A 19,448-nucleotide genomic window follows, 5' to 3' on the forward strand; every position below is an offset into this window, starting at 1 on the left:
TCAAAACTCTGAGGGAAGAAACCTTCTTTTCTGATGAGAAGAGCTGTGGTCTCAGCAGGATTGGGTGAATCTGGTTGCTTTTTCTATCTTCATGCTCCTGGGCCCAAAATATAGGTATGGTCACAGAAAGTGGGTGGCAAAGGGGGAATAACTAAACCCCCAGCTTTCTGGCTGGCCGATCAGAAAAGGGGACTCCAGGGAAGCTTAGAGAACTGCAGAGAAGAGGAGCTTGAGAAAGCAGCCTGTGAAGTTGTATATTAACTCCTAGACCCACACCCAGCTGCAAGATCTGCCCCTAAACCGCATACGCAGACTGAAAGAACTGAATGCTGCAAGAGATACTGCCCAGGACAGACGGGCCACAGCGTGGCACACAGCTGGGACAGATTTGAAGGCTTTGAAAACCAAATTGTCACCGCAACTGCAAACTACAGAAGGCTGGTTAGAGCTTGCAGCCTGAGCCCAACTGGGTCAATTGCCTGCTAAAACAAAAACATCGATGTTCTCCCTAGGATTTAAACAAGGCCTGGAGTCCTTTAACAATATTCAAAATGTTTAGGATACAATCAAAATATCTCAATACACAAGAACCAAGAAATTCTCAACTCCTGTGGGAAATAACTCACAGATGCTAGTGCCAAGATGACACAAGGTTTTGGAATTACCTGACAAAGACCTGGCAGCAGCTATTATTAACATGTTCCAGTAAGTAAGGGCCAGTGCTCTTAGAGCAAATGGAAACATAGGGAGTCTCAGCAAGGAGATGGAAAAACCAAATGAGCACTTGAGAACTGACAAATACAATAACCAACACCCCCAAACAAAAACACAACTTACCAGCAGGGCTGAATAACAGAGTGCAGATGAGAGAGGAGAGTCAAGTGATATGGGCTGGGTGCAGTGGCTCATGCCTGTAATCCCAACACTTTGGGAGGCCAAGGTGGAAGGATCACTTGAGGCCAGGAGGTCGAGACCAGCCAGGGCAACATAGTGAAACCCAGTCCCTACAAAAATAAGTAAAATGAGCCAGGTGTGGTAGCATGCACTTGTGGACCCAGCTACTCAGGAGGCTGAGGCAGGAGGACACTTGAGCCCAGGAGTTCAAGGCTGCATTGAGCTATGATTGCATCACTGTACTCAAGCCTGGGTGACAGAGCAACACTCTCTCAAAATAAAAAGAGAAAAGAAAGAGGCCCTTGGCTTCCCATCCTGGCTCTGCCACTAACCAGCTTTACAAACAAAGAACACGCCACTCCTAAACCTGTCTGCTAATCTAGAAACAGTTGGGATCAGACCACGTGGTCTTTAAATCCCCTTGTTCCTTATTAAGCTCTAAAAATGAGAAGTCTTAATCTTTTAAAGCTTAATCAATATGGTGACTCTCCTCTTACTACCCAAGGGCAGAGGCAGCCCAGGTATATTTTAAAAAAATCAAACCATGACAGAGTGGGGGTCTAATTACAGGAAGAATTCACAGCCTAAAAAAAAAACAAAAAAAAACAGTTCACAGGAGAACAGGGGCATGATGTCTTGCCAGCGTGGAGAGAGAGGCAGATGATTCTGGTTCACCCCCTGCCCCCGGGATCTTTGAAAGCAAAAAGAACTTCAGTGTTTAGCCCTTCTTGGCTACCTTAAGAACAATATCCATTCTTTTAGGATAGATTTTGAATGCTTAGGAATAAAATATGTTATCAAATTCATCCTGTGAGTGCTGGGGAGGAGGAGTGGATACAGACTGAGTGAGAGTGCCCGAGCTGATGGCCCTTGACATGGCATGATGGCACAGGGGAGATCACCGCCCTATAATTCTGTGTATGGCTTCAATTTTCTATAATAAGTTTAAAAAAAAGAGACTCTGGTTTCTACTTTGTGATGTGATTTCTTCTCATTTGCTTTTTGTTCAAGGTCAGCTACAGAATCATGCAGAACTGTGTGCCCCAAAAGCTGCAGGGACAATAGTAACCTGGGTAGGTAACCTACAGGCTCAGGCTCTTGAGACTCCTGTGCAAGGGTGACAAGAGGCATGACCGTCAGCCCACAGCAGACCTGCTGCGTGTCACTGGATAGCCAGATTTCCCTTAGACAGATTAAAGAAATGACAGAGTGTATAGTGTGAATTAAAAGTTTAAAAAGACAGAAAACCCAGTTGTAGAGCCCCAAAAGGGCAGGCAAATTCACTTAAGTGGGGGCCAGATCTCTAGCAGCACTGTGCAGAGCAATCTAGCTTTGTGGAACGGCACGGTGGGAGAAGTCGAAGGACAGGTCAAGCCTACTGGTTTGCAGAGGATGATATAAAAACACATTCCCAGAGTCCAGCCCAGTCAGGGAGTCAAGCGTGCTTGGAAGGAAGCCAGCAAGGTAGAGAGCTAAAGGAATGCCAGATGGACCCTACATTTGGCTCCTTGCAGGGCCTAAAAGATAAATATTTTAAGGATGAGCAGTCACGAGGCAAGCAAAGCATTTTAAAAGCATTTCAAAAGCATTTCCCTCTGTATTGGGCTCATGTGAAAAGAAGTTCTACAGGTGTATGTTTCAGAACAGCCACTCCAAACTGCCTTCTCGAGGCTCTTACCTTGGTCTGTTTCTTCTCAGTGGCATAGACGATGGAGGTACAACAGACTTCAGCAATCTTCCGGCCCTGACCGTAAAAGGACCAGCAGCAGATTTCATCCCCAATGACATCCTTTATGAACAGTACCCTTCCGTTAAAGCGCAGAGACAGCTTATCAAACAGTTCAATGTTTTTCAACATATTGTCGTCAGAATTGCTGCAAAAGAGCATTTGATACAGTGACCACAAGCTGGTAAAAACTGCCATCATTTCTGGGCCCTTCTACACGCAGGGCCCTACTGAGCCCACTTTCTCCACTACCTCATTTCGACCTCACAATAATCCCATGACAAAGGCACTCCAATCTCCATCGCTCAAGAAGGAAGGTGAGGATCAGAGAAATTAGGTAATTGCTCAAGGCTGAACCTAATAAATGGCAGACATGCCCCCCAAAAGACAGCCCTGGCCCCTAAGCCTGAGTGCTCCTAACCATCGTGCTTGAGTGACAGCCTCTGGGCACAGGCACCAGGTGGAGGAGAGCGCCTCACCGAGCCCCAAGAGGAGCAGAATGGCACTGCCCAAGGGAGACTCTATATCCTAGGTCTTTTTAAAGATCTTGAGTAACCTCATTAAATCCTCCCTGCATCCCTCAAGTTCCTGAGTTAGAGCCACATGTTTTCAAGGGCCAAATGGCATTCTAGAAACCTGCATATATTGCTGGTGGGATTGTAAAATGGTGCAGCCACTTTAGAAAACAGTTTGGCAGGTCCTCGAATGATTAAACCTAGAATTACCACATGACCCAGCAATTCTGCTCCTAGAGAAATGAAAACATAAGTCCACACAAAGACTTTGCATGAATGTTCCTAACAGCGTTACACACAATAGCCAAAAAGTGCAAACAACCCAAATGTCCATCAACTGATGAATGGGTAAAGAAAATGTGGTCCACACTGTGGAATATTACTCTGCCATAAAAAGGAATGAAGTATTGATTCATGCTACAACATGGATAAACCTTGAAAACCTCTTAGGTAATCTCATTATGCTGAGTGAAGGAATCTGGTCACAAAAGGCTACATATTATGCAATTCCATTCATATAAAAATGTCCAGAACAGGCAAATTCATCAAGACAGAAAACAGACTAGTGGTTACCTAGGGCTGTGGGGTTGGGGAGGCAATGGTTGAAGGAAAATGGGGAGTGACTGCTAACGAATAGAGGGTTTCTTTTCAGGCAGTGAAAAAGTTCTAAAATTAGATAGTGGTGATGGCCTCACAACTTGTGAATATATAAAAACCACATATTGTGAATATAATAAAAACCACATATTCTGAATATAATAATAACTGTAACACTCTAGAAAGATGACTTTTATGACATGTGTGAATTATAGCTCAGAGTTATACCCCTGTATCCATCTGACTACTTATCTATCCAGGCAGAGAGGTACAGAGCGGTCATCCTCATTTGAAGGTACGAAGAAGAGCTGGGCCTGCCTGGTGTGAGTGGAGGTTTTCCTAGTAAATGGAGCTGTCTTTCCTGGCTGACGCCTTACCTGGTATATGAGTATTTGTTGTTACTTCTGTTGTAGAGCAACTTCACGGCTGGCTGTGGGTTGTTTTAAAAGAAGAAGAAGAGAGTTACTTGGCAGGCAGATGCGATGAACTACCGGCTTCCCATAGGGCTGGGGCTCTGCCCTGCAGCAGAAGAAGCAGACAAGCATAGCTTGCTGGCTGGAGAGGGGGACCACATGACCCAATAGCAGGGGCACAAAAGATGACCTGTAGCTTCCCACTGTGAACCCACTCTCAGGCCTCACTCATGCAATTACACATGTTTTTATTTCAAAAGTTATTCAGAAGAACCTCCTTCATTTCTGGTAGCAAAAGAAATTCCACAAGGGTGCCTCCAACATACCTTATTTGAAGTCGCTATAAGTTTTTGTTCTTCCTTGGATGAGGTGATCACAGGGACCTTGCAGAAAGGCTCATAAGTATCTTTATTCTGCTGGAACAAAACATGCTTTCAGCCTAGGAGGCCTGCCTAGCACTGCATTTTTAAAGTTGACCTGCTGGACAGGCTCTGGCGAGGGGGGATGGGGCAGTCATGGCTGGGAAGAGAGGAGGATTCTCACCACCAATGAACTAGATGGGGGAAGACAAGGAGTTGAATTTCCCAGTAAGACTGCTCTTTGGCTATGACCGTGATGGGCCAGGATGCTGAGTAAGTACTAACAATGATGACACATTTTCCACAGCCCAGGAAGCCACTCAAAAATAAACCCTCGACGTGGCAGCTGAAACATGTTTTAATCAAAAGCTCCTAAAACCCCACTACGATGACTGAAGAGGAATAAAAAAAAAGTATAAACCCATAAGGGGAAAAGGAATGGGAGAAGTGAGGTCAGTAGACCAGAAAAAAAAAAAAAAAAAGTCAAAAATTTGAGGGTAGAAAGGTCACAGGTGAGCGTTAACCAAGGAGAAGGGGAAAGCTGAAACCAGTGGGTGGAAGCACCGGGAAGATCCCCAAATCCATCTCCATCCCCATGCAGGCAGAAGAAAGGGCCACCTTCCTGCAGTGGTTTGCACAGTAGAGGACAGGGCTGAGCTGCGATTCTGAAAACGGGGAGAAGCGAACATCACACCAAGTGATGAGCAACCCCAGCTCCTTCCCCTTCCAGATCCTCAAAGGCAGCCGGCCAGGCCTAGACCCGTCAGGCAGGAGGACAGAAGAAGATTCCTCTTCAGAAACACCACCTGCTTCCCCCAAAATGGCTTACAGATTCTGATAGTTGGGGGTCACGCTGAAGAAGTCTGCCTTATCACTCACAATGCAGCCCAGTGGCCAACAAGGACCATCCATGCACAAACAGCTTTCAGAGTCTCATTCTTTCAACAGACAGCCAAGCATCATCAGATTACATGTGAAAAGCCTCTTTAACATGAGAGCAAAACCAAAACAAAGAGAGGAAAAGAGGAGGAGTCAGATAATGAAGGGAGAAGAAAGAAAACAAACAGCATCATCAGACAGATGAGAGCAGATACGGCCTCCTAGGAAACAAGATCAGCACGCCGTGGAAAGCAGGGCATTCAGAGAGCAAGAAAAGGCTCTTGGAAGTTAGAAAGACGATAGCAGAAATGAAAATTTCGATGGGTTGAAAAGATAAAGGTGAAAAACAAAACTTCTGAGAAAGTAGAACAAAAGGATAAAGCCAGAGACACTAAGAGGAAAGAAACAGGAGGTCAGTCTTGGAGGTCTAACCTCAGACTAACAGAAACGAGACCCAGAGGCATGTCTCCAAGACGAAGATGAAACAGAACCTCTGATGTGTCTGAACATACCACTATGAGACCGCTGAGAACGTGGGGCTGAAGTAGGAACATATATTTAGAAAACCAAGCGAACAAAACAATGAGGCAGTCCCTAACTCTGGCAAACTTAAAGTTATAGAAGAAAGAAAATAATCATCGTACACTCTGTGGCTTAACTGTCAGCCATATTTACACGTCATGATGTAAACATTGAATTTAACCAAAACTGTGATGAACTGTACCAGGAGAACGGGAGAAGGAAAAGTATGCCTAAGCTTGGTGGGGGTGGAGGTAGGGGCAGTGCATGAGCTAAATTCTAGTTTTCTATAGTCATGCCAGTAGATAATGTCAAAAACTGAGAATTCAATAAAGAGCAGCTCGGCGAATTATGTGGAAACATAAATGTGAACAGAAAAAACTGCTGAAAGAATTCACAGAGGTTACCGCAGGGGTGAAGGAGTAGGAGGGGGTATGGTGGTGTTTTTGATGTTAACCTTGCAGCACTATTTGACTTCTTGAAGGATGCATGTGCATCACTTTTAACAACGTAGTAACAATAAAAAAGTAAATGCTGCAACATTCAGTTAGATCTGCAGTGAGTTCAGACTCTCAGAGTAGAGGTGGTGTGCAGCATTATGGGTACTGGTCCGGTGCGGGGCCAGACACAGACATGTGGTGTGGGGGAGGCCCAAACAAGGGCCTCATGCACACAGACCAGATTCCTACAACAACCCAAAGGGATGCTTCTGATGCTCTGCCACATTGTAACTTTGTTTGAAATAAAGGGGTGTTGGCCACGTCTAGAAGCATTTTGGTTTTGTGGGATTTTACTGTCATCAGACCTGACCCCAGTGGTCCTGCTCTGTCCAGCTAAGGAGTGAGGGGTGTCTGTCTGTAGAGATTATGCTGAGCTCCCAACAATGACTTGCGGGACTAGAGTAAGCCCTAAGATTGGTCCCGAACACCGACCAAGTTTTACACCGCGGGGTTCGCTGCTGAAGGGTTGAGATGTACATATGAGAAGATCCAACAGCATGGGGCTGCAAGGAGTGACACAGTAGTTAGGTGGCCTGCTGTTCCAGGGAGGCCTCTCAGGTGTCACTCTGACCGAAGGAATCGGGCTCCAGGGCAAACTCATTAACTCTCACAACATCTCAGTCCGACAGAAACCACCCCCATTTTGCAGAGAGGGAAAATGAAGAAGGCAGGTAGGCTTGGTGTCTCTCCACCCATATGGGAAGAAAGGGTGATGCCTACTTGTAGGGCCGCCTGGCACTCTTCCACCAGGCCTTGGACCAGGTAGTACTTGGCTTCTGCTAGCAGCTCCTCGATCTCCCGGCGGCTCTCGGGTAAAGGCACCGCCCCATCTCGAAGGTAGTTGAGTATCGTACCAAAGTGCTTCCCACAGCGGTCAATGAGGATCCAGCCTGTAGAGGGAGGAGGCAGGGGCTGGTTACACGGGCCCTCCTCTCGTGGGAGGCCCTGAGCAGAGCTGGGGTGTCTCTTGGCTCCCTCTACCTCCCAGCAGAGAGTGGGACTGCCTGGAGAGTAGCAGCCTCACCTGCCTACCTGCCCACTAAGCGCTGAGGAGGCCCCCACAGCCTCCAGGCCCTGTTGGCCGGACACAACCACAACCCCAGGTGACCCTGGACTGAGGCTCTGTCAGACATCCCGACTCTTGAGGCCCAAAAGTACACTTCTGAAGTACCCTCAAATATCCCTTAGACAAGGACATCCAAGAGGGGCCTCACGTACCACACCTGGGTAAAACAGGCCCAAATGGCCACATCCCAAGGATAGAAGAGAGACTTCTGGGTAAAAAATATCTACTTCCTCTTTCTACAAAGCTTCCTTCAAAATGTCACATTAACAGAGCCATTTCTAAGAACGCACAAGTCTCACCCTCGCAGACTGTGACCTCTGACTTCCAAGGCTGAGCCCTAGACACTGACCAGCACCAACACAGGAAGTCCTATCCCATAATTTCCTGCAACAAGCACTTAGTGGCTAGTGAATCACCAAGACAGACCCCACCCTCAGGCAGCTCGGTAAACACGGGGAGACAGAACCAGCTTTTATTGGATATGGAAAAAGGTCCCAAAGCTGACCAAATCCAGGCACCATGAAACATTCTTGGGGGTGGGGCCAGGAAGACTCCCTACTCTGCTGCTCAATGTCCTTTCTAATCTTGTCACTGAGCTGACATTCCTCCACCAGAGATCCTGAGAGTTTTCAGAACTCCTCTCCTGAAATGCAGTGTTTCTGGGAGTGGTATTTGTAGAAGACAGGACTGGAGCCTAGGAGGAGGAGGTACCAAAAAGGAAGGCAAGAATGGAGCAAAGACCAAATATCTCCCAACAGCAAATGTGAAGCTCTAAAAAGAAGCCAGACAGATGAGAGGGTGAAGTCGAGGCCTTCTGACAAGCAGGGCGACCTCAGGCAAGAGGCGTCCCCACGGCTCCTGCTACGCATTACAGGTGGAAAATGCCAGTGCACGGGGCCGTGAGGAGGCTTCAGTAGGAATCAGTCACTTTATGCTCCCACCTTCCTCCCCACTTTGGGAGAAGGGCCAACATTTCCACTCCTAACAATGCTGTGCCCTGTTCCACGTCCTCCTCAGACTGGGCCCTACTGATCCTGGGCCTTGGATCAGTGGCAGAGGCCAGCAAAAGTAGAGAGCAGCAAACACATCTTTTTCACAATCCAGAGTCATAAGTCTGCCCACTTTCCCCTACCCCTTACCTGGCAAGTCCAGTCCCTGCCAAGTGCCCCCTCATGGTTTCAGGGCATAGTTTGGTATTCTTTGCATCAATTGCCAGGAAAGTTTGATAACAGGGCCATTTCCAGGTTCCCCTGATGAAACAGCTCAGCCTAAAGTTCCTGGGCCTTTTGTTAAAGGAATGGTCTCCACCCTCCAGCGGCTTCCACTTCCTACTTCCACACTGTTCCAATTTCCTGAGTAGGTGGCAAGAATAACCCAAGTGGGGGAAAATGCAATACAAATGTGTAGCCCTGAGTCAACTCCTGGTTTCAGGGAAGAAAGAGGCCTTCCCAGGCATGGTAAATCACATCACCCTGACAGTGACCTCTAAATGTGATCCCACCCCACTTCTTTCTACATCTGAGACAACAAAATATGGAATTAATATCTTATGCAACCCAGATGCCTCAGGGGCCAGTAAGCGGCGTAAATGAGTGCAGCTGGGTGGGGCTGAGGCTGGGGCTGACAGGACAGCATCTGCCCTGCCCCCAAGAGGGGCAGGCTCTTCCCACTCCAGCCAAGAGTGGCCAGGCAGGAATGTGGGCCCAAGAGCTGTGAGCTCTCATGTTCCATGCAATGCCAGAAACCCAGATTTTTCTGTGAATTCCCTGATTTTTAAAGGATGGTAAACTAATTAAAAGAAAACAAAACTGCGATCAACCCACCACAAGGCAAACAAAACACATCTGCAGTTGAACTGGGCCTGCAGGCTACCAGCTTGAGGCCTCTGTGCTACCCTACACCAAGTAATTTTTTCTCAGAAGGCTGACAAGGCAGGGAAAGACCGTATTACCTTTCCACCAGTTCTTTTTTGAGGGGCGCTCATTCCATTGTATTTTCCACAGATAAAACAGAGGCTCAGAGAGGTTCAGTGCCATTCCCAAGCAGAGGCGGCAGGACTAGACCACAAAGAAAAAGTAAGGCACTCATAGGAAAACTCCTTTCACCAGAATTGAAAAGCTAAATAGAATTCAACTCAGCTGTGCAGGAAAGGAACCTTCCACGTTCTGCCTTTGATGTCTGCAGAACTCAGCTGCTTGGGAAGACCCAGGGCCCTGAAATCAATTATCCAAGTGACAGCCCAGAGCTCCCATAAACGAACAGGCAGACCGTGACACTGGGCTCCGGCTCAAGAATGCCGTCAGGAAATGCTTGTGGCGAAAGAATCATACTTTGGACAAATAAGGGCAAGGGAGCCAGGCACACTCTCCAGGAGGTTTCCATCAGCGTTTTGACTTTAAGATACTGTGGTTGCTTTCAAAGCAGGAAGTGATCCCTTTGAAAGTCAGCTCAAATGCCTAGCACGTAGAAAGGCAAATGGAAGTCAAGCAGCTCCTTGCATGTGGGGGGTCTCTCTCCTGCTGCCACGGGGCACGAGGGCTATTTAGGAAAGCTGTCCAAAGTCAGGGCAGCCTGGGATCCCAGACCCATTGGCAAGGCTGGAGAGCAGAACTGACTGGGACCACACTGGGCAGCACTGGACTTGGGCTCCAGGACGTCCTCAGCACAGAACAGCAGTTAAGTGTCGGAAACCCAGCTCTGATACGTTCTTGCTGGATGACAATGGTGCTTCAATTAACCTCTGTCTAGCAGTTTTCTCTTCTACAAACGATCTCACAGGGTTGACATAAAAATATGATGAAAGAACGTACAGAAGGCACATAGCACCATGCTGGGTCTACCGACAGCACTCAAAAGCAGCTATGGGTCTTTGACAATCTCATCTCTCATCATTATTGCTGGAAGCAGAGCAGCAGCATCCAGACGCAGCAAGTTCCAGCCCCCAGGACGGAGTTGGTGTTGCTTTCAGGGACCCAAGGGAGGAGAAGGCTGCTCTGGGGGTCAGGAGGATTGGGCCACTAGGTTCCCCTCCTGCCCGCCCCGTGAGCATACCATGTGCTTCCTCTCTCACTGGATGTCTGACCTCTCCTTTCCCCTCTCCCACCGCCTCCAGGAAACCTTCACTGACCTCTCTTTGCCATCCTAAGGTATTTATACTCTATATTTTTGTGGTTCCCAAACACCCCTGATCATAAATGCCACCCAAGGTACTTGTGAAAAATTCAGATTCTAGGAACCTGCCTCATTCTTGATCAGAATCCCTAGGGCAGGGTCTCCAGCCTGAGCACTTTAACATTTTGGACCAGATAATTCTCAGTTGTGAGAGGCTGCCCCGTACATTATAGGGTATTTAGTTGCATCCCTGGCCTCTACTCACTCAATGCCAGGAGCACCACCATCCCCAAGATGGGACAAGCAAAAATGTCTCTGGACATTGCTAAATATCCCAAAAAATCATCCATTGGTTTGGGCATCACTGAGGTAGATCAAGGACCTAAGTGTAAAAAAGCGATTTAAACTCTGAGGTATCCAAAAGCCCCATTAAAAAAGCTCAGACAAGTCAGACTGGGAGAAGATATTTGCAGCATTGGACCCCAAAGAAATCGGATCCAGTATATGAACTTCTGCAAAAGGCAAATGTGTAAGTAAGATGCAATCAAGCAGTTAAAAGATTAAACTCAAAAGACCAATACACATAAAAACATGCTCAACGTACCAGACATTAGGAAATACTGAATAAAACAAGGTACCATATCACACTCACCAGATTTGCAATAATTAAAAGGTTGGACAGTGCCAAGGGTTGGCAAAAATCCAGACTTCTGCGGGGAGTAGAAGTTGCCATAACCACTCCAGAAGGGACTCCTGCAATATCTAAGGAAGTAGAAGATGCTGTCCCAATTCCCCTCCTGAGAATAAACTCTAGGGTTGAGCTCCCAACAGTGGGTAAGATCTTAAAGCCATAGCCCTTGAGATGGCTGGGTGAGGTCTAGGGAGTCCGGAGCCCCCTCATTTGCCAAAGTGAAAATATGATTGTCTGCGTGCCCCATGATGTGGCAAAGGCTGGGCAGCATTGCACAGAGAAACTCTGACGCACCGGGCAAGTGTTCAAGGATGTTCACTTTCCTAACAGTGAACACCGCAAACCTTCTACACAATCATCAACAGAATATAGCTCCGGCAGCGGCTGTATGCTTCTAGAATGGACACTCTACCACCGGGAAATGTCTCAACGAGAGCTATTTAGTTGTGGATTGATCTCAAGCAAAACAGATACAAACTGTACAGCACCATTTACATCACGTTTAAAAACACACCAACAGTGCCTTGTTTAGGGACATGCACAGCTATAGTAAGAGTAATACCTGGAAAGATGGACACCTGTGGTTCTCAATGCTGGTTGCACACTAGAATCACCCAGAGAGCTCTTCAAAGTCCTACTGCCCGGGCCACACCCTGGCTGGGACCCAGGCACCAGTACTGACCTCCTCAGGTGACTCCCTCTGTAGCCAAGCTTGAGATCCACCTGGTGACCCCAAATGCTTACCTTTGGAAGGGAGAGGGACAAACAGAGATGGCACAGAGGGGCCCCACAGGTACAGGTCATACTTTATGTGCCTGGGCTGAGCCTGGTGGCACAGGTGAGTTTGTTGTATTATTCACAATTTAAAAGCTCTCAGGTACTTCAGAATTTTACCAAAGAGCATTGTCATGGAAGGCAGAAGAGCTGGAGATCTCAGGGAAACCCCCAGGAACTGCAGTTTTCCCATGGATCAGACTGGACTTCCCAGTTTTCTAGGGGAATGTGCAATCACAAAATGAATGACTCTTCAATCTAGTGTACGCACTAATTCCAAAATACATTAGCAAGACATCAGAAAACATACAACAGGGGGAAGTATTGTACGAAGCAACAGGGATGAAACAGACCACTACAGGGAAATGCTGAACAGAATGCATTGTGAAAGGTGCTACCTACATCCGTGGACCAATGGTGATGCTGACAAGGAGTCAGGTGAAAATTCTAGCACTGTGGGAACTGAACCTTTCCGGGAAGAGTCTGGAAAGGGCATGCTCACTGCCGCAGTGTCCTTGTCTTCTCAGAAAAGCCATCCCATGGGGGTAGTGTGGAACTGCAGCACACTCATCCCTGAAGGCCAAGGCAGGCAGCCTCTCTCAACATGCTGCTAAGACCTGCTTCTCTATAGCCCCTCAGCAACACTCATCCTCCCAACATTTACACTCAGAACAAAAGCCATAATTGACAGTTCCCATTTACTGAGTTCTCCCAACATCTCAGGCCCTGTGGCAAGTGCTTTCTCATGTCCTCACTCAATCCCCAACTCTGCAAAGTATTATCATTCACAACTGGGGAAGGAGGAAAGAGGTTCAGAGAAAAAGCCACTTGTCCAATGTCATATGACCAGTAAATGGCAAATAGGCCAAAATTAGCACAACGTGTAGACAGAGCTCCATAAATGTCGGCTGTGACTGTGACATGCAGCAGAGCCAGGTCTTGAACCCAGGCCTGGCTAACATCAACATCCAAGTTCTTCTTGGTTTAGGAGTTACTTGCACACAGTACAAAACTCAAACAGGTAGAAGGGCCCAGAGCAAAAAGAAGACTATTCCCCCCATGCTAGATGCCAGGTCCCCTCTCCTGAAGCAATCACTTTCTTGGGCAACATGACACATCCCCTGTTCAGGACCTTCAAAGCCCCTGTCCTTTAACCAGCAAGCTGTACTGCTGGATTCACTGCCTGGCTGAGCTGCACTTGGCATTTCTGCCTATTTGTAGCAAACTTCATTGCAGCTGACAGGCTTCCAGCCTGTAGGCCAGGGTAGAGCTGCAAGATGCAGGGAGTCTATCCCAATTTGTAGACCCAAGGGTGCATTTGAGGCAACATGCAGGCCATGGGTCAGGCTATGCAGTGCTCTCTCCAAGGACCAACAGGATCGCTCTGCCAGACACAGACAACAGCTGGAAGGCCAGATACCCAGCCTACCAGCCCAGGCCTTCACGAGGGCCCTCACCAGAGGGCTTTAGCACAAAGCCAGCAGTTAAACCATAAGGATGCCACACTCAAATGATCTGGCCTGGGACCAGGCCCACATCTAGCCATGGACAGCAGGCAGTAAGAGCCAGCAAGTCCTGGGTTCAGCAGCTTCACCTTTTCTAGTCTCATCAGCTTTTGAAAAAGCATTTCACCTCTGAGATGGGGACTCCTCACTTGGAATGGTAACAACAGTATCCACCCCTCGAAGGGTTATGGTGAGGATTAAATGGCCAGGCACGTGGCTCACACCTGTAATCACAGCACTTTGGGAGGCTGAGGTGAGAGGATGGCTTGAGCCCAGGAGTTCGAGGCCAGCCTGGGCAACATAGTGAGGCCCCATCTCCACAAAAAATTCTAAAAAATTAGCTGGGTTTAGTGGTGCATGCCTGTATTCCCAGCTACACAGGAGGCTGAGGTGGGAGGATTGCTTGAGCCCAGGAGATGGAGGCTGCAGTGACCTATGATGGCACTAGTGCACTTCAGCCTGGGTGACAGAGAAAGACCCTGTCTCAAAAAAAAAAAAAAAAAAAGAATGCCCCATAAAATGCCATACCATGAGCTTTTCATAATGATATGAAGCAGGGGCTGAGCTCCAGTGACATGAAACAAGTCACAGTTTGCAGTGTCAAAATGACACTGTGTCCCCCGAGAACCTGTGTTTTCCAGGCAGCACCAGGCGAAAAACATCTCATAGCACGGATTTAGAAGGTGAGCAGTCCTGCCAGTACCACTTGTATGCTCTGTCCAGTCGGGGACAGGGGGACTGAGGGGTCCGTTTCTTTTCTGATATGGCATCAGGCCACCAAGGTGAGGCCTTTCGAGAAGAGGCATTCACTCAGCTTTCGAGGCAACTCAGCAGCCTTTCCTGAGCCCCTCCAGAGACTGGGTAGGGTATGAGAAAAACCACAACAATCCTGGTTCTCAGATAACCCCTGCTTCCTCCAGCAGCGGGGGTGCTATTGTCTTGATTTCCACAGAAGCTCTCAGGGCATGCGGGGTGTGGCACAGCAAAGGGGATCCTCCCACTCATAAAAAGCTAAGTGTGAGACGGCAGCTTTGGGGCTCCAACCTCAGTTCGCTGCTGCCTGAACGGAAACCAGAGTTCACAGGAAGCAGAACCTCCAGCCCCCCACCCTGGTCTTCCCCAGGACACAGAGAGAAATGTCCTCACCAGTGGGCAGCCCAAGCTTCAGCCTTCTTAGGATCAGAGAGTGAACTGTGGGACACCAGGCTTAGGTCCCCCAATCCCACCCGCTTTTGTGAAAACTCACCCACCCTCCCAAGTCAATGTCCCTGGAAAGGTGGGGCAGCAGCACAGAAGACCAGTCTCAGACACAGGAAGGCGGGGTCAAGATCAAGCCAGGCTGTGCCCTGGCCTGGTCTTAAGCAATCTCAGGCCAAGGAATGAAGGATGGAGCTATTTTTAAACCTCATGTGACCTGCCCATAAACCCAGCCAGGTAAGGATGGAGCCCCATTGTCAGGGGCTCTTTGATCATTCCAGGCGAGTAGGAAGTAGTTATAACGCCCCTCTCAACGATTCTTTGCTTTTTTTTGTTTTTGTTTTTTTGAGACGGAGTCTCGCTCTGTCACCCAGGCTGGAGTGCAGTGGCGTGATCTCAGCTCACTGCAAGCTCCACCTCCCAGGTTCACGCCATTCTCCTGCCTCAGCCTCCCAAGTAGCTGGGACTACAGGCGCCCACCACTACGCCCAGCTAATTTTTTGTATTTTTAGTAGAGATGGGGTTTCACCGTGTTAGCCAGGATGGTCTTGATCTCCTGACCTCGTGATCCGCCCACCTCAGCCTCCCAAAGTGCTGGGATTACAGGCGTAAGCCACCATGCCCAGCCGATTCTTTGCCTTTTACTAACATGACTTTCCACGAGAAAAAGAAAAACGTGTGTGTGTGTGTGTGTGTATATCTATCTATCTACACACACACATATACACACATGCACTGAATACTGACTATGCGCCAATGGCCCCATGGGGGGCGGGGGTACTGTCATGCCCATTTCACCAGAGGAAGAAAATGAGACCAAAAGATTCGGCCACTTGGTTAGGATCACCAGATACTAAATGGGGAGATGGGACTCAAACCCAGGTTGGCAAGTCTTTGTCAAGACCCCATCTTGGGAGGACAAGGGTCCAGGGAAGACACCTCTCTCTCTCCCAGGCTTGAGTTTCACTCTGAAGTCACAGAAGCATGGCAAAGATAAGCAAGCTAAGGCCTGGGTGAGGAAGTGACTTTCTCAAAGTAACATAGCAAATCAACGACCAAGTCAAGATGGTGGAAGTCCCTGACAACTGCCTCCTACACATCTTCAGGTCTCGACTTAAATGTCACTTCTTCAGGGAAGCCCTCCTTGACCACATAACGCATGGCCAGAGGCAGGCACGTGGCGGGTGAGCTTACCTTCACTGTCGGTGAGCACTTCCATGCGCCCGCTGAACATGGCCTTCAGCATGGTGTCCTGCTTGGTCAGCGTCTGCATGGTGGTATAGTAGAGGGCTCCACCCACATTCAGCTTCACGTATTTGGAGCTGGGGCTCGTGCCCTTGAAGGAAGTGGTGCGGGTAGCAGCCGCTGGAACCGCTGAGCTCACCACACTTTCTCCTGACATCTCTTCCTGCCAGTGGAGAGGACACAGGGTCATGACATCAGGCCTGGTTGACTGCTTTCAGCCTGTGGATTCAATCTGGCCTCCAGATGTGTTTTGCTTGGGCCACGCATACACAGCATTTACAAGTTTGCTTCCAATGTGGACAACTAAGGAGAGCTCACAGAAAAATCTGGACTTCTGGCTTCTCTTAAAATCAGAGGCCAACTGGGCTAGCAGGGGAACACTGGTGGGAGCTGGGGTATTGGGTGCCCCCTAGAGAGGGCCATGCATCCCCTAGTTTGTCCCAAAACCCACCCAGATAGCCTCATACACTGACCTTGCCTGTCGACCCTGCAGGCACAAGTGTGCCACTAACTCTTGTGTTATAAGCACTTCCTTTCTGCCTAGCACCTGTATACATGAACACCCTGGCTGCACCCTAAAACAGCCTAAAGCACTGCCCAGGTCTCTTTACATTTCCTTACTGCCATGTACCACTCAATAGCTAGCTAAGTGTCATCTTTCGCTGCATCACAGATGAAATAAGCTTTATGAAGGTGAATGGGATTCCAGCTCGCACTCCTATCACTTCCTGTGGGGAGAAGGTGTTTCTGAGGACTAAACAACAGAGATGGAAACTTTTGGAACCAAGTTATTGCAAAATCAGACCTCCTAGACTAGTGCTGCCCAAAAGAGCAAGATCTCACTACCATCTCCCTGATAGCATGGCCGACTCTCTGTACATCTCAAAGAAATGGATACGGTGGCTGATTTACGCAGGCCTGGAAAGTGAGACTGGTATCCAGCACATGTGTACTCAGAGAAAACATGTCTGAAATGAACAGGTAAAATTGTAGAGGTGGAGATGTGCAAGGGTGAGCAGAATCTTTGCTGAATCTGGGGTAGGCCCCCATGGCTGGCCTTACCATTCCCATTGAACATCAACAGTTTTTCACAGCACATCACCATCAGACAAGGCCACTCTGTGACCTTTCGACAAGACAAAAACAGGACCAGTCATCATGTCTGGACACAGACAAAAACATAAACATTATCCAAAATACAAAAATGACCAAAGATCCCCTATCCTGGCTAATACGAGTTACAGCTGCTGCTTTACCAATGAGAGGTTTAGCCTCCTTCCATTCCTCCTGCTTTCAAGTCAGGAATCACTGAGACCCAATCACAGAATTAGCCCTGCTTACCAGCAGCATCCAACACAGAGCAAAGCCCCACTTCTCCTAACTCTCTCTCAAATTACCCAACACAAGCCCACAGCCCTTCTCTGAGATGTCCCACAGTGCTCCCCCAGTGCAACAAGGAATAAACCCAACTTTGCTTGACTACACGTATGCTCCTTGTGGTTTCTGGCTGCAGGGCACTGACAGCACATAACTTGTTTGAACTATTTCCCGAAACTGAAAAAGAATTGTCTAGCTTTTCCAGATTTTCTATAATGAATGGGTACTACGATTATAACTGGTAAAACACAAGCATTATTTTTGTAAATGGGACGGGGAGTAAAGGGTGGCAGCTTGCAACAGCAGAGGCAACGTGACAGTCACGGACAATATTCAATTCAAGGTTATCCAACTCTTCTGGCCAACTCTCCCCAACTCCACGGCACCCAACAGTGGCCTGGATAACACCTGCCATGTCAGGGCCTTACAGAGTGAAACAGAGAAAGAACGGCCTCCTGGAAAGAAATGTTTTCTCAAGAAACAGTTCCTTTTTCATCAAGAAAAGTCATAAGAAAGTACATTTTCAAAAGCTCAGGCTTAGCTCACCTGGGGTCTTTGCTGCCCGATGCCAAACACAAAAGATGTCCAGAGGAAGCAGTTACCCCTCCCTTCTAGCTGTCCTCTGAAATCAGTCCCCAGAGACTTCACACTAACAGTTATGACCAGCCACCTCCCTCAGAAAAATCCTTTGTCCATGGGATGACAGGAGTAGCTTACGGAAATAAAAGTTTCCAAAAACTGTGAAGACTTCGAAGGGGGGTTAAAAAAAAAGGCTTACGGTCATGGGTGAGGGTGTGTGTTGAGGAAATTTGCCCCAAAATGCAAATACTTTTTAAGCACCCCTTTCAGATCTAATTTTATATAATGTTTGTTATGGGAAATGATCTAGCATTTTGGAAGGTGCCTATCATGAAACAGACAAAAAAGTACATAAAGTATACTTTATGTAAAGTCAAAGTACAGTAAATATGTGATATGAAGGATTTTTTTCTAATGGCATACTTGTATAGGACACTTACCATGAATGGAGTGTGTAGGCCTGGAAATTGCTCTGGGTGAGCGAGTGGTGAGTAAATGTGAAGGCCTAGGACATTACTGTACACTACTATAGCTTTATCAACATCGCACAGGGAGGCCACACTACGTTTATTTAAAATATTTTTCTTTCCATAAAAAATTAACCTTTGCTTACTATAACTTTTTACTTTAAAAACTTTTTAATCTTTTTAACTTTTGGACCCTTTTGTAATAATATAGCTTAAAAAACATATTGTACAGCTGTACAAAAATATTTTCTTTCTTTATATCCTTATTCTATAAGTTTTCTTTTTCTTTTTTTTTTTTTTTTACTTTTTAAACTTTTTTATCCAAAACTACAAAATACACACACATTAGCCTAGCTTACACAGGGTCAGGATTATCAGTATCACTGTCCTCCACATCCTGTCCCACTAGAAGGTCTTCAGGGACAGTAACAACCATGGAACTGTCATCTCCCAAAACAATCCCTTCTTCTGGAATACCTCCAGAAGCACCTGCCTGAGGCTGTTTTACAGTTTTCACTTAAAAAAAAAAAAAAGCAAGTAGGAGTATATTCTAAAATAACCATAATAGTAAATACATTAACCAGTGATATATCAAGTTTATCAAGTTTATTACTATTATCGACTATTATGTACTGTACATAATTGTGTGTGCTAGACTTATACAACTGGCAGCAAAGTAGTTCTGTTTACACCAGCATCACCATGAACACGTAATATGTTGTGCTACAACTGAAATGACAGCTACACTATCACTAGGCTATAGGAATTTTTCAGTTCCATTATAATCTTAAGGGACTGTTGTATATGCAGTCTGTCACTAACCAAACTGTCATTATGTGTGCATGACCGTACCTTTTTTGGCTTTCCAATACCTTTTTAAAGATAATTTGCACATAATGAAATATACTTTAAGTGTACAGTTTGATGTGTTTTGGTCACTACTTGCACCTGTGTAGCCCCCACACCAATCAAGCTGTCTTGGAACATTTCCTTGGCTCCAGAAAGGCCCTTGATGTCCCTTGACCACTTCATTT

The 19,448-nt window shown here is 47.2% G+C and overlaps 1 protein-coding gene across 7 annotated transcripts in view; it reads right to left on the reverse strand.

Moving 5' to 3' along the window:
• Window positions 1-19,448, reverse strand: part of KCTD10 (potassium channel tetramerization domain containing 10) — a 69,144-nt gene that overhangs the window by 45,267 nt on the left and 4,429 nt on the right. For 4 of the 7 annotated variants that reach the window (XM_063614519.1, XM_055236628.2, XM_055236625.2 and 1 more), the window contains exons 2-6: window positions 15,941-16,154; window positions 7,123-7,292; window positions 4,472-4,561; window positions 4,110-4,162; window positions 2,573-2,768 (exon numbers count right to left, since the gene is read on the reverse strand). In XM_063614519.1, the coding sequence (XP_063470589.1) occupies window positions 2,573-2,768; window positions 4,110-4,162; window positions 4,472-4,561; window positions 7,123-7,292; window positions 15,941-16,154 (723 nt within the window). The remainder of the gene's footprint in view (window positions 1-2,572; window positions 2,769-4,109; window positions 4,163-4,471; window positions 4,562-7,122; window positions 7,293-15,940; window positions 16,155-19,448) is intronic. The other 3 variants (XM_055236627.2, XM_055236624.1, XM_055236629.2) reach the window with 2 other exon arrangements.

The sequence above is a fragment of the Symphalangus syndactylus genome, chromosome 13, assembly GCF_028878055.3.
Source record: "Symphalangus syndactylus isolate Jambi chromosome 13, NHGRI_mSymSyn1-v2.1_pri, whole genome shotgun sequence".
Lineage (NCBI taxonomy): Eukaryota > Metazoa > Chordata > Mammalia > Primates > Hylobatidae > Symphalangus > Symphalangus syndactylus.